We start from the raw sequence: 15,632 nt of genomic DNA on the forward strand, positions 1-15,632 counted from the left end.
CCAGCAATATACAACACAGCAATAGCCTAGTATATGCACATAACAGACCAGCAATATACAACACTGCAATAGCCTAGTATATACACATAGCAACAGACCAGCAATATACAACACTGCAATAGCCTAGTATATACACATAACAGACCAGCAATATACAACACTGCAATAGCCTAGTATATACACATAACAGACCAGCAATATACAACACTGCAATAGCCTAGTATATGCACATAACAGACCAGCAATATACAACACTGCAATAGCCTAGTATATGCACATAACAGACCAGCAATATACAACACAGCAATAGCCTAGTATATGCACATAACAACAGACCAGCAATATACAACACAGCAATAGCCTAGTATATGCACATAACAGACCAGCAATATACAACACAGTAATAGCCTAGTATATACACATAACAGACCAGCAATATACAACACAGCAATAGCCTAGTATATGCACATAACAGACCAGCAATATACAACACAGCAATAGCCTAGTATATACACATAACAGACCAGCAATATACAACACAGCAATAGCCTAGTATATGCACATAACAGACCAGCAATATACAACACAGCAATAGCCTAGTATATGCACATAACAGACCAGCAATATACAACACTGCAATAGCCTAGTATATACACATAACAGACCAGCAATATACAACACAGCAATAGCCTAGTATATGCACATAACAGACCAGCAATATACAACACTGCAATAGCCTAGTATATACACATAACAGACCAGCAATATACAACACTGCAATAGCCTAGTATATGCACATAACAGACCAGCAATATACAACACAGCAATAGCCTAGTATATGCACATAACAGACCAGCAATATACAACACTGCAATAGCCTAGTATATACACATAGCAACAGACCAGCAATATACAACACTGCAATAGCCTAGTATATACACATAACAGACCAGCAATATACAACACTGCAATAGCCTAGTATATACACATAACAGACCAGCAATATACAACACTGCAATAGCCTAGTATATGCACATAACAGACCAGCAATATACAACACTGCAATAGCCTAGTATATGCACATAACAACAGACCAGCAATATACAACACAGTAATAGCCTAGTATATGCACATAACAGACCAGCAATATACAACACAGTAATAGCCTAGTATATACACATAACAGACCAGCAATATACAACACAGCAATAGCCTAGTATATGCACATAACAGACCAGCAATATACAACACAGCAATAGCCTAGTATATACACATAACAGACCAGCAATATACAACACAGCAATAGCCTAGTATATACACATAACAGACCAGCAATATACAACACTGCAATAGCCTAGTATATGCACATAACAACAGACCAGCAATATACAACACAGTAATAGCCTAGTATATGCACATAACAGACCAGCAATATACAACACAGTAATAGCCTAGTATATGCACATAGCAACAGACCAGCAATATACAACACAGTAATAGCCTAGTATATGCACATAACAGACCAGCAATATACAACACTGCAATAGCCTAGTATATGCACATAACAGACCAGCAATATACAACACAGTAATAGCCTAGTATATGCACATAGCAACAGACCAGCAATATACAACACAGCAATAGCCTAGTATATGCACATAGCAACAGACCAGCAATATACAACACTGCAATAGCCTAGTATATGCACATAACAGACCAGCAATATACAACACAGCAATAGCCTAGTATATGCACATAACAGACCAGCAATATACAACACTGCAATAGCCTAGTATATGCACATAGCAACAGACCAGCAATATACAACACAGCAATAGCCTAGTATATGCACATAACAGACCAGCAATATACAACACTGCAATAGCCTAGTATATGCACATAACAGACCAGCAATATACAACACAGCAATAGCCTAGTATATGCACATAACAGACCAGCAATATACAACACTGCAATAGCCTAGTATATGCACATAACAGACCAGCAATATACAACACTACAATAGCCTAGTATATACACATAACAGACCAGCAATATACAACACTGCAATAGCCTAGTATATGCACATAACAGACCAGCAATATACAACACTGCAATAGCCTAGTATATGCACATAACAGACCAGCAATATACAACACTGCAATAGCCTAGTATATACACATAACAGACCAGCAATATACAACACAGCAATAGCCTAATATATACACATAACAGACCAGCAATATACAACACAGTAATAGCCTAGTATATACACATAACAGACCAGCAATATACAACACTGCAATAGCCTAGTATATGCACATAACAGACCAGCAATATACAACACTGCAATAGCCTAGTATATACACATAACAGACCAGCAATATACAACACTGCAATAGCCTAGTATATACACATAACAGACCAGCAATATACAACACAGCAATAGCCTAGTATATGCACATAACAGACCAGCAATATACAACACAGCAATAGCCTAGTATATGCACATAACAACAGACCAGCAATATACAACACAGCAATAGCCTAGTATATGCACATAACAACAGACCAGCAATATACAACACAGTAATAGCCTAGTATATGCACATAACAGACCAGCAATATACAACACTGCAATAGCCTAGTATATGCACATAACAGACCAGCAATATACAACACAGCAATAGCCTAGTATATACACACATAACAACAGACCAGCAATATACAACACAGCAATAGCCTAGTATATACACACATAACAACAGACCAGCAATATACAACACTGCAATAGCCTAGTATATGCACATAACAAACCAGCAATATACAACACTGCAATAGCCTAGTATATACACATAACAGACTAGCAATATACAACACTGCAATAGCCTAGTATATGCACATAACAGACCAGCAATATACAACACTGCAATAGCCTAGTATATGCACATAACAGAGCAGCAATATACAACACTGCAATAGCCTAGTATATGCACATAACAACAGACCAGCAATATACAACACTGCAATAGCCTAGTATATGCACATAACAGACCAGCAATATACAACACTGCAATAGCCTAGTATATGCATATAACAGACCAGCAATATACAACACTGCAATAGCCTAGTATATGCACATAACAGACCAGCAATATACAACACAGCAATAGCCTAGTATATACACATAACAGACCAGCAATATACAACACTGCAATAGCCTAGTATATACACATAACAGACCAGCAATATACAACACTGCAATAGCCTAGTATATACACATAACAGACCAGCAATATACAACACAGCAATAGCCTAGTATATACACATAACAGACCAGCAATATACAACACTACAATAGCCTAGTATATGCACATAACAGACCAGCAATATACAACACTGCAATAGCCTAGTATATACACATAACAGACCAGCAATATACAACACAGCAATAGCCTAGTATATGCACATAACAGACCAGCAATATACAACACAGCAATAGCCTAGTATATACACATAACAACAGACCAGCAATATACAACACAGCAATAGCCTAGTATATGTAAAACACCAAACAAAGATTGACTATGCATATTATGGCCTCCATATACATTAATACAGATACCAGCCGGCAGACAGCCCTCCAGAAGTAACCCCAGCATACGCAATGTGCCCCCACATACCTTATAGAACGCGCCATCCGGCTGCCCAGCACTGCAGGCGCCATGATCGGCGCTCTGATGTAGGACTTCCCCTGGAACTCCCATCCTGCACCGGCGGCCGAATGACGCATCTCCACACCGGAATCTAATGGCCGCCTCCACCGGAGCTCCCCGCCGCAGCACCGCGCTGCCACAGTGCATGGACGCGCTAGCAAGTGAAATCAATCACCGGGAGCCCCAGGACCGCAGGGGATCCTATGCTGCACTGTAAACAGGTCAGCTCTCCAGGGGGACGGCCTAGCCAGGCTCACCCAGCACCAGCAAACGAGGGGGGGGGGGGATAGTAACCCTGCAGCGGCCGAATTTAACTGCATTTAAGGCCAGACTTGCTCAGCCATGCAGAGGGGTCCCACGAGCCAGTACCCCCAAGTCTGGCGACCCCACAGGTTTACCGAGACTGCGCTCAGGGGGCCAGGGCTTCCCAGTGGCCCCATCTAAGAGAAATAGGAAGGAAAAAACAGATATTAGTTGGTGGGCTTGGAAGGTATATACACCTTACACCTGTCCAGTAATAGCAGGTATATACACCTGACACCTGTCCAGTAATAGCAGGTATATACACCTTACACCTGTCCAGTAATAGCAGGTATATACACCTGACACCTGTCCAGTAATAGCAGGTATATACACCTGACACCTGTCCAGTAATAGCAGGTATATACACCTTACACCTGTCCAGTAATAGCAGGTATATACACCTGACACCTGTCCAGTAATAGCAGGTATATACACCTTACACCTGTCCAGTAATAGCAGGTATATACACCTGACACCTGTCCAGTAATAGCAGGTATATACACCTGACACCTGTCCAGTAATAGCAGGTATATACACCTGACACCTGTCCAGTAATAGCAGGTATATACACCTGACACCTGTCCAGTAATAGCAGGTATATACACCTGACACCTGTCCAGTAATAGCAGGTATATACACCTGACACCTGTCCAGTAATAGCAGGTATAGACACCTTACACCTGTCCAGTAATAGCAGGTATATACACCTGACACCTGTCCAGTAATAGCAGGTATATACACCTGACACCTGTCCAGTAATAGCAGGTATATACACCTTACACCTGTCCAGTAATAGCAGGTATATACATCTCACACCTGTCCAGTAATAGCAGGTATATACACCTTACACCTGTCCAGTAATAGCAGGTATATACACCTGTCCAGTAATAGCAGGTATATACACCTGACACCTGTCCAGTAATAGCAGGTATATACACCTGTCCAGTAATAGCAGGTATATACACCTGACACCTGTCCAGAACTGAAGGACAGAAAAAAAACACAAGTGGATGAGGTTCTGATGGATGTTATAGCCGGGCTTGGCCTGAGGATTGTTAATTCTCTTAATTTTTTGCTAGGTGGGCGGTCCTGGGATAAATTGAAAGGAGCTATTAACCCCTTCTGTGCTGCCTGAAGACGAAATGGAAAGTAGTTAAATTCTTGTATATAGGAGCAGTATTATAGTAGTTATATTCTTGTATATAGGAGCAGTATTATAGTAGATATATTCTTGTATATAGGAGCAGTATTATAGTAGTTATATTCTTGTATATAGGAGCAGTATTATAGTAGTTATATTCTTGTATATAGGGGGCAGTATTATAGTAGTTATATTCTTGTATATAGGAGCAGTATTATAGTAGTTATATTCCTGTACATAGGAGCAGTATTATAGTAGTTATATTCTTGTATATAGGAGCAGTATTATAGTAGTTATATTCTTGTATATAGGAGCGGTATTATAGTAGTTATATTCTTGTATATAGGGAGCAGTATTATAGTAGTTATATTCTTGTATATAGGAAGCAGTATTATAGTAGTTATATTCTTGTATATAGGAGCAGTATTATAGCAGTTATATTCTTGTATATAGGAGCAGTATTATAGTAGTTATATTCTTGTATATAGGATACTGTATTATAGTAGTTATATTCTTGTATATAGGGAGCAGTATTATAGTAGTTATATTCTTGTATATAGGAAGCAGTATTATAGTAGTTATATTCTTGTATATAGGAGCAGTATTATAGTAGATATATTCTTGTATATAGGAGACAGTATTATAGTAGTTATATTCTTGTATATAGGAGACAGTATTATAGTAGTTATATTCTTGTATATAGGAGCAGTATTATAGTAGTTATATTCTTGTATATAGGAGCAGTATTATAGTAGTTATATTATTGTATATAGGAGCAGTATTATAGTAGTTATATTATTGTATATAGGAGCAGTATTATAGTAGTTATATTCTTGTATATAGGAGCAGTATTATAGTAGTTATATTCTTGTATATAGGAGGCAGTATTATAGTAGTTATATTCTTGTATATAGGAGGCAGTATTATAGTAGTTATATTCTTGTATATAGGAGCAGTATTATAGTAGTTATATTCTTGTATATAGGAACATTATTATAGTAGTTATATTCTTGTATATAGGAGGCAGTATTATAGTAGTTATATTCTTGTATATAGGAGCAGTATTATAGTAGTTATATTCTTGTATATAGGAGCAGTATTATAGTAGTTATATTCTTGTATATAGGAGCAGTATTATAGTAGTTATATTCCTGTATATAGGAGGCAGTATTATAGTAGTTATATTCTTGTATATAGGAGGCAGTATTATAGTAGTTATATTCTTGTATATAGGAGGCAGTATTATAGTAATTATATTCTTGTATATAGGAGCAGTATTATAGTAGTTATATTCTTGTATATAGGAGGCAGTATTATGGTAGTTATATTACAATCTCTAGAGGTGTTATATTTTGTAGGTTGCTTTTACAATGACTTTTGGAGCAGGATGTACGAGGATGGCTATGTAGATATACAACTGCTGGAACATGAAGACCCTCAGCAAGATGTCTGCACGGCTCAGCCCCCCACTAAGTGTTTGTCATATTCCTCAGGAAAGTTTAAAAATGGTACGTTTTTAGTATAGGATATCTGTAGAATAAATACAGTGGGGATCTAAAGTTTGGGCCCCCCCAGGTAAACATTTGTATTAATGCATATAGAAGCCAAGGAAAGATGGAAAAATCTCCAAAAGGCATCAAATTACAGATTAGATATTCTTATAATATGTCAACAAAAGTAACATTTTATTTCCATCATTTACACTTTAAAAAAACCAGAAAACAAAAAATGGCGTCTGCAAAAGTTTGGGCACACTGCAGAGTTAATATCTTGTACTGCCCCCTTTGGCAAGTATCACAGCTTGTAAACGCTTTTTGTAGCAGCCAAGAGTCTTTCAATTCTTGTTTGAGGTATCTTTGCCCATTCTTCCTTACAAAAGTCTTCCAGTTCTTTGAGATTTCTGGGCTGTCTGTCACGCACTGCTCTTTTAAGGTCTATCCATAGATGTTCAATGATGTTGAGGTCAGGAGATTGTGAAGGCCATGGCAAAGCCTTCAGTTTACGCCTCTTGATGTAATCCCCCATGGATTTTGAGGTGTGTTTAGGATCATTATCCATTTGTAGAAGCCATCCTCTCTTTATCTTCCGCTTTCTCACAGATGGCATCAAGTTAGCATCCAAAATTTGCTGAAATTTTATTGAATCCATTTTTCCTTTTACTCGTGAGATGTTCCCTGTGCCACTGGCTGCAATACAATCCCAAAGTACGATTGATCCACCCCCATGCTTAACAGTTGGACAGAGGTTCTTTTCTTTAAATTCTGTTCCCCTTCTTCTCCAAACGTACCTTTGCTCATTCCGGCCAAAAAGTTAAATTTTAACCTCATCAGTCCACAGAACTTGTTTCCAAAATGCATCAGGCTTGTCTATATGTTCATTTGCAAGGTTCAAACGCTGATTTTTGTGGTGAGGATGTAGAAGAGGTTTTCTTCTGATGACTCTTCCATGAAGACCATATTTGTACAAGTATCTCTTTATAGTGGAATAGTGAACCACAACTCCAGTGTTTGCCAGATCTTTCTGGAGGGATTGTGCAGTCAAACGTGGGTTTGGAATTGTTTTTCTCACAATCCTGCGAGCTGTTCTGTCTGATATTTTTCTTGGTCTTCCAGATCTTGCTTTAACTTCCACTGTTCCTTATGATTGCCATTTCTTAATTACATTCCAAACAGAGGATATTGACCTCTGAAAACGTTTTGCTATCTTCTTATAGCCTTCTCCAGCTTTGTGAGCGTCAACTATTTTCAGTTTCAGATTTCTAGACAACTGCTTAGAAGAACCCGTGGTGCTGATTGTTGGGGCAAGGTCAGATGAGTCTGGGCATTTATAACCTTTGAGATTGACATCACCTGGTCTTCCCAGATGATGATTGAGAACAATCCATGACACTGGCAGGTCTCAGCTTTGCAAAGGGGGCAGTGCATGCTATAAATTCTGCAGGGTGCCCAAACTTTTGCAGACGCCATTTTTTTTTGTTTTCTGTTATTTTGAAAGTGTAAATGATGGAAATAAATTGTAACTTTTGTTGACATATTATAAGAATGTCTAATCTGTAATTTGAGGCCTTTTGGAGATTTTTCCATCTTTCCTTGGCTTCTTTATGCACATTAATACAAATTTTTTACCTGGGGGGGCCCAAACTTCTGATCCCCACTGTACACGTGTGTTACATATAAAGGTGATAGAAGCGTATATATTGTTCGCACCTTCAGAGCTGAATTCACAGTTTTAAGAGTTTCCGTTTTGGCTCAGACCAGGTTGCACTAGGTTCTCTGTGGCCCTCCACTTATTGCAAAACTACAACTCCCAGCATGCCTGGACAGCTGTTGGCTGTCCGGACATGGAGGGAGTTGCAGTTTTGCAACATCTGGGGGTCCAACAGTTTGGAGACCCCTGATTTACAGTCCATTCCGGCTGTGCTGCCTCTTTGGGAATATTTCACTTTGGTGTAGTATCTCCTGCTTTTTTTTTTCATTACAAGTCGTGTGACATCTGATTTTTACTGAAACATTGTGGAGAAGGGGCAAACTCCCCCCCCCCAAAAAAGCACCTAATATCCATATACACACATACATAAAGCATATTTACTGCCTACAGATGTCAATCGGAGGAAAAATTGGACATACCCAGAACGTGCTGCCATTTTGAAGAACTGACACTAAGCCTAATATATATATACAGTGACCTCCCCCGACCTACGATGGCCCCGACATACGATCATTTCAGCATACGATCACTCTCAGAGGCAGCATCAACATACGATGGTTTTGTATGTCGGGGCCATCGCATAAACGGCTATCCTGCAGCGCAGATTGCTTCAGCTGCCACCGGATAGCCGTTTACGGTGCCCCGTGTGGTTCGCTGATGATCACTTACCTGTCCTCGGGGCTCCGGCGCGTCCTCTTCATGATCCTCTGCATCGTCGGCGCTCTCCATCATCGTCATCACGCCGCTGCGCACGCCGTCCCGTCATCCAATAGGAGCGGCGTGCGTAACGACGTGATGGCGGCGACGGAGAGCGAGGATGTCGGGGAAGCAGAGGCCTTGCCGGAGCGGCGGGGACACCTCAGGGACGGGGCGACAGCGATGGACGGCGACATCCAGGGCAGCGGTGACGGTCCAGAGCAGCGGGGACAGGTTAGTACAACTTCCTCTAACAGTGGTCTTCAACCTGCGGACCTCCAAATGTTGCAAAACTACAACACCCAGCATGCCCGGACAGCCGTTGGCTGTCCGGGCATGCTGGGTGTTGTAGTTTTGCAACATCTGGAGGTCCGCAGGTTGTAGACCACTGTCCTATACTTTACATTGCACGGATCCCTCAACATGTGATGGTTTCAACAAATGATGGTCCATTTGGAACGGATTACCATCGTATGTTGAGGGACCACTGTATCTATATATAGATATATATATATATATATATATATATATATATATATGTGAATAAAAAGTACCTTTTCTTATCTTGAAACCGCTGGAGTGCCGCTTCATGCTTCCTGTTGGACTACTTCTATCTATCTATATATATATATATATATATATATATATATATATATGACTAAAACAATATAAAAAACATAAAAAAGACTAAAAATAAATAATTTAAAAAAAGACTAATAAAAAAAGCAAAAAGGATAACAAAAAAAAACTAAAACAGACAACAAAAAAACTAAAACAAAAACATGAAAAGAAAAAGACTAAAACATAAAAACGACTTAAAAAATTAGACAAACAAAAAAAATAAAATACTTAAAAGACGGTGAAAAATAACAAAAAAACATAAAAAAGACAAAAAAATAAATAAAAAAGTCTAAAAGCAAAAAAAAAGGGAAAAAAAAGATAAAATGACAAACAAAAACCTATAAAAGATACTTAATAAAAAAAACATAAAAAAAAGACTAAAAAAAAAAAAATCAAGAAAAACAAAATAAAAACACCACGTGAGTTTGGAGAATCATATGTTTTTTTTTTTTTACTCCTTGCTAGCATCTGACTGCCCAAAAGAAAAGCAAAAACGCTGTGTCGACGTGTGTCACGTATTTTGGGTACATTTTTATTACTTTTATTTTTTGTTTACAAAATCGCTGGGAGGAATTTATCATCCTCCGCACCAGTGAAGAGTTGTAATCTAAAACATATGGGCTACGTAAACAAAATCACCAACTGGTGCGTCACTTTAACATACAAAAGTACCTATTAAAGGGGTTATTCAACTGGCTCCAGAAAGTTAAACAGATTTGTAAATTACTTCTATTAAAAAATCTTAATCCTTTCAGTACTTACGAGCTTCTGAAGTTAAGGTTGTTCTTTTCTGTGCTCTCTGCTGACACCTGTCTCGGGAAACGCCCAGTTTAGAAGAGGTTTGCTATGGGGATTTGCTTCTAAACTGGGCGTTTCCCGAGACAGGTGTCAGCAGAGAGCACTTAGACAGAAGAGAACATAAGTACTGAAAGGATTAAGATTTTTTAATAGAAGTAATTTACAAATCTGTTTAACTTTCTGGAGCCAGTTGATCTCTCTCTCTCTCTCTCTCTCTCTCTCTCTCTCTCTCTCTCTCTCTCTCTCTATCTCTCTCTCTCTCTATCTCTCTCTCTCTCTATCTCTCTCTATCTCTATCTCTCTCTATCTCTCTCTATCTCTATCTCTCTATCTCTCTATCTCTCTCTCTCTCTCTCTCTCTCTCTCTCTCTATCTCTCTCTCTCTCTATCTCTCTCTCTCTCTATCTCTCTCTATCTATCTCTCTATCTCTCTCTCTATATGTTTTTCCTGGAATACCCCTTTAAACACACCAGGACACTAAGGCTAGGTTCAGAATACGGAATTTCCGCCGGAATTTTCGCTTTCTGGCAGAAATTCCGCTTACTATAATGCATAGTGTAGTGATTGGTTTTCCGTTCACAAATTCACACTTCGGAATTTGTGAAGCGGAAAATCCGGATGAAAAATCCGCTAGAAAATTTCCACCTGAAGAAAGGGGTTGCTCTTTCTTCAGGCGGAAACCCTAGCGGAACACATAGCAGTCTATAGGAGACTGCAGTGTCCGCGCGGTCCTAGCGCCGACTAATTCAGTCGGCGCAGGCGGAACTCGGAATCTCCTCTTTACATGGGAGTCAATAGGAACCATACAGAACCGTATGTGCGCACGGTTCCATCCGTTTTTTTTAACTTTGCACAGTTTTTTTTTCTTCGGAATTTCAATCAAACAAGTGAAACTTTATTCATAATGGAGTGAAAAGTTAAAAACATATACGTTTTTTTTTTCTTAAAAAAACGGATGAAACCGGACATCATTTTTAAACTGTATACGGAATAAAATTTGTACACATGTTTTGATACAGCTTAGTCTGGTTTTGAGGAATCAGTTTTTTTTTTTTTTTAATCAAAAACCTGATACGGGAACTTATTGCAAAAACATGGTGTGAACCCGGCCTTAGGGTACGTTCACACGAGCGGACCCACAGCGTATTTTAGGGTGGGTTCACCCCACGTTTTTGAAATCCAGTTCCTGTGTTACGCTATACCGTATTTTTCGCCGTATTAGACGCACTTTTTCTTCCTCAAAACTGGGGGGGGGGGGGGGGAAAGTCGGTGCGTCTTATACGGCAAATACGCAATAAAACCTGTTCTATCGCGGCGGTCCCTGCGGCAATCAATGTCCGAGACCCGCGGCTAATACAGGACATCACCGATCGCGGTGATGCCCTGTATTAAGCCTTCAGAGGCGGCGATCAAAGCTGACCGCCGCGTCTGAAGCGAAAGCGACACTATCCCGGCTGCTCAGTCGGGCTGTTCGGGACCGCCGCGGTGAAATCACGGCGTCCCGAACAGCTTACAGGACACCTGGAGGGAACTTACCTGCCTCCTCGGTGTCTGCTCCGTGCTTGGATCCCCTGCATGGCGGCGCTCTCCTTCGTCGTCATCCAATAGGAGCGGCGTGCGTAGCGACGTGATGGCGGCGACGGAGAGCGAGGATACCGGGCAGCAGAGACGTTCCGGAGCCACGGGGACACCCTGGGGACGCGGCGACAGCGATGGAGAGCGACATCCAGGGCAGCGGTGACGAGCGGTGACGGGTCCGGAGCGGCGGCGACACGTGAGTATTACCTCCTATACCAGTGGTCTTCAACCTGCGGACCTCCAGATGTTGCAAAACTACAACTCCCAGCATGCCCGGACAGCCAACGGCTGTCCGGGCATGCTGGGAGTTGTAGTTTTGCAACATCTGGAGGTCCGCAGGTTGAAGATCACTGTCCTATACTTTACATTGTATTTGGTTCAGAATCTTTTTTTTCTAGATTTTCATCCTTTAAAATTGGGTGCGTCGTATGTGCCGGAGCGTCTTATATGGCGAAAAATACGGTAGTTAAAAACCGTACTAAACCGTATACAACCGTATATGCCGGATTCCGGTTAAAAACCGTATTGTAATAAAAAAAACAGATATACGGTTGTATAAGGTTGCATACAGTTTTACACTAAAAAACGCTCCCAGATAGAAGATTCTAGAAGCTGGTGGAACTTTCGGAGCCAACTGCGCATGTGCATATTCGTAAACCGTATTGTGAAAACCGGATGTAACCGTAAGTGTATCCGGTTGAATACGGTTCTCCTAGATCCACCATTATAAAAAAAAAAAAAAAAAACGGATACGGTTTAAATACGTTTTTTCAAACGGACTTCAAACCGTAGTGGACTACGGTTTGGAGTACGGGAAATTAAACGCTTTTAACCGTAACGGATACAAAACGCATGATACGGTTAACATACGGTTTGCAATACAAAGTCAATGAGTACGGTTTGCAATACGGTTCCATACGGTTTCGACGCTCAAACCGTATACGGGAACTCACACCAAATATTGCATTATTTTGCGATTCTGCGTTGGTCCCAAAAAAAAAAAAAAAAATGCCCAAAATATGAGATTGTGTGGTTTGTATTTTGATTTTTAATATTTTTTACGCCAAATACATTGCGGCTAAACGACCTCAGTAGGAAAATATAAATCGCCGTACCCACGTGGTGTTTTAAATTTTTTTTGATTCTTTGATTCTTTAGCTGCGTTTTTAGGCTCCAGGATACAGCAGGTGCTTCAAATTATCACGTATATATATATATATATTTTTTTATACCGTATTTTTCGCCCTATAGGACGCACTGGCGTATAAGACGCACCCAATTTATAGGTGCAAAATCGAAAAAAATTAAGATTTTGAACTCAATAGTGGTCTTCAACCTGCGGACCTCCAGATGTTGCAAAACTACAACTCCCAGCATGCCCGGACAGCCGTTGGCTGTCCAGGCATGCTGGGAGTTGTAGTTTTGCAACATCTGGAGGTCTGCAGATTGAAGACCACTGCATAGGAGGTAATACTCACGTGTCCCCGCCGCTCCGGACCTGTCACCGCTGCCCTGGATGTCGCTCCATCGCTGTCGCCGAGTCCCCGTCGCTCCGGAACGTCTCTGCTGCCGGCCGGGTATCCTCGCTCTCCGTCGCCGCCATCACGTCGTTACGCACGGACGCGACGACGTGATGACGAGGAAGGAGAGCGCCGGCCACCGAGGAGGCAGGTAAGATCCCTCCCGGTGTCCTGTAAGTACTAACCCGGCTATTCAGTCGGGCTGTTCGGGACCGCCGCGGTGAAATCGTGGCGGTCCCGAACAGCCTGACTGAACAGCCGGGTTAGTGTCACTTTCCCTTCAGACGCGGCGGTCAGCTTTGATCGCCGCGTCTGAAGGGTTAATACAGGGCATCACCGCGATCGGTGATGTCCTGTATTAGCCGCGGGTCCCGGCCGTTGATGGCCGCAGGGACTGCGGCGATAGGCGTGTATTCGCCGTATAAGACGCACCGACTTTTTCCCACCAGTTTTGGGGAAGAAAAAGTGCGTCTTAAACGGCGAAAAATACGGTAAATGGGGACATTTTTCCTCACATAGACTTCTACAGGTGGGGAAATTAAATAGATTTGCTATGGGGATTTGCTCCTACTCTGGTCAATTCCTAAAATGGACAGAGGTGTCAGCAGAGAGCACTGTGGTCAGACAGAAAGGAAATTCAAAAAGAAAAGAACTTCCGGTGGAGCATATAACAGCTGATAAGCACTGGAAGGATGAACGTTTTTAAATAGAAGTAATTTACAAATCTGTTTATCTTTCTGGCACCAGTTGATTTAACAAAATGTTTTCCAGTGGAGTACCCCTTTAAGGGGGAGATTTATCAAAACATGTGCACAGGAAGAGTGGAGCAGTTGTCCATAGCAACCAATCAGGTCGCTTCTTTCATTTTGCAGAGGCCTTGTTAAAAATGAAAGAAGAAATATGATTGGTTGCCATGGGCAACTGCTCCCCTCTTTGGGGGAGATATATCTAAAACCAGTGCAGAGGAAAAGTTGCCCAGTTGCCCATAGCAACCAATCAGATCGCTTCTTTCACTTTTAACAAGGCCTCTGCAAAATGAAAGCAGCGATCTGATTGGTTGCTATGGGCAACAAGGCAAATTTTCCTCTGCACAGGTTTTTGATAGATCTCCCCCTAAGGGTACGTTCCCACCTCGCGTATTTTGCTGCGTATTTTGCTGCTGCGTATTTTCCTACCCATTGACTTCATTGGGAAATAAAATACGCAGCAGCAAAATACGCAGCAAACTACGCCAGGTGGGAACATACCCTTAAAGGGGTATTGCAGGAAAAACTTTTTTTTTTAAATATATATATATATATATATATATATATATATATATATATATCTCAACTGGCTCCAGAAAGTTAAACAGATTTGTAAATGACTTCTATTAAAAAATCTTAATCCTTTCAGTACTTATGAGCTTCTGAAGTTAAGGTTGTTCTTTTCTGTCTAAATCCTCTCTGCTGACACCTTTGTCTCGGGAACTGCGCAGAGTAGAAGAGGTTTGCTATGGGGATTTGCTTCTAAACTGGGCGGTTCCCAAAACACGTGTCATCAGAGAGCACTTAGACAGAAAAGAACAACCTTAACTTCAGAAGCTCATAAGTACTGAAAGGATTAAGATTTTTTTTAATAGAAGTAAATTACAAATCTGTTTAACTTTCTGGAGCCAGTTGATATATCAAAAAAATTTTTTTCCTGGAGTACCCCTTTAATGTATTTTTTTTATGGTGATACCGTTTCCCGCCATGCCTTCTGCTGGGGTTCGTGGGTGTCTCCTGTTCGTTCTCCACTATACACGGTGATCTTGTTCTCTTACGCAGGCGCGGTCGGACTCTGCAATATCGGGGTGACGAGCTGCCTGAACCCGCTGCTCCAGACGCTGTACATGTACAAAGACTTCACCGATATACTGTGCCGGTGAGAACGCGCCCTGTTTTAATCCCTTTCTACCAATGTTTCATCCATTTCCAGCAGTTCCTCCCCTTGTTGTGTGTTAGGTCTCTGTAAAGAGACACATAGCCTTATCGGTTACTCCAGTGTTTTCCTACCAGTGCACCTCCAGC

The 15,632-nt window shown here is 40.9% G+C and overlaps 1 protein-coding gene across 4 annotated transcripts in view; it reads left to right on the top strand.

Moving 5' to 3' along the window:
• The window catches only part of USP18 (ubiquitin specific peptidase 18), a 69,029-nt gene that overhangs the window by 29,064 nt on the left and 24,333 nt on the right, over positions 1 to 15,632 (top strand). For 3 of the 4 annotated variants that reach the window (XM_056517930.1, XM_056517929.1, XM_056517928.1), the window contains 2 exons: positions 6,519 to 6,668; positions 15,390 to 15,486. In XM_056517930.1, the coding sequence (XP_056373905.1) occupies positions 6,548 to 6,668; positions 15,390 to 15,486 (218 nt within the window). In that variant the 5' untranslated portion in view covers positions 6,519 to 6,547. The remainder of the gene's footprint in view (positions 1 to 6,518; positions 6,669 to 15,389; positions 15,487 to 15,632) is intronic. The other variant, XM_056517931.1, reaches the window with a different exon arrangement.

This window comes from Hyla sarda, chromosome 4, assembly GCF_029499605.1.
Source record: "Hyla sarda isolate aHylSar1 chromosome 4, aHylSar1.hap1, whole genome shotgun sequence".
NCBI lineage: Eukaryota > Metazoa > Chordata > Amphibia > Anura > Hylidae > Hyla > Hyla sarda.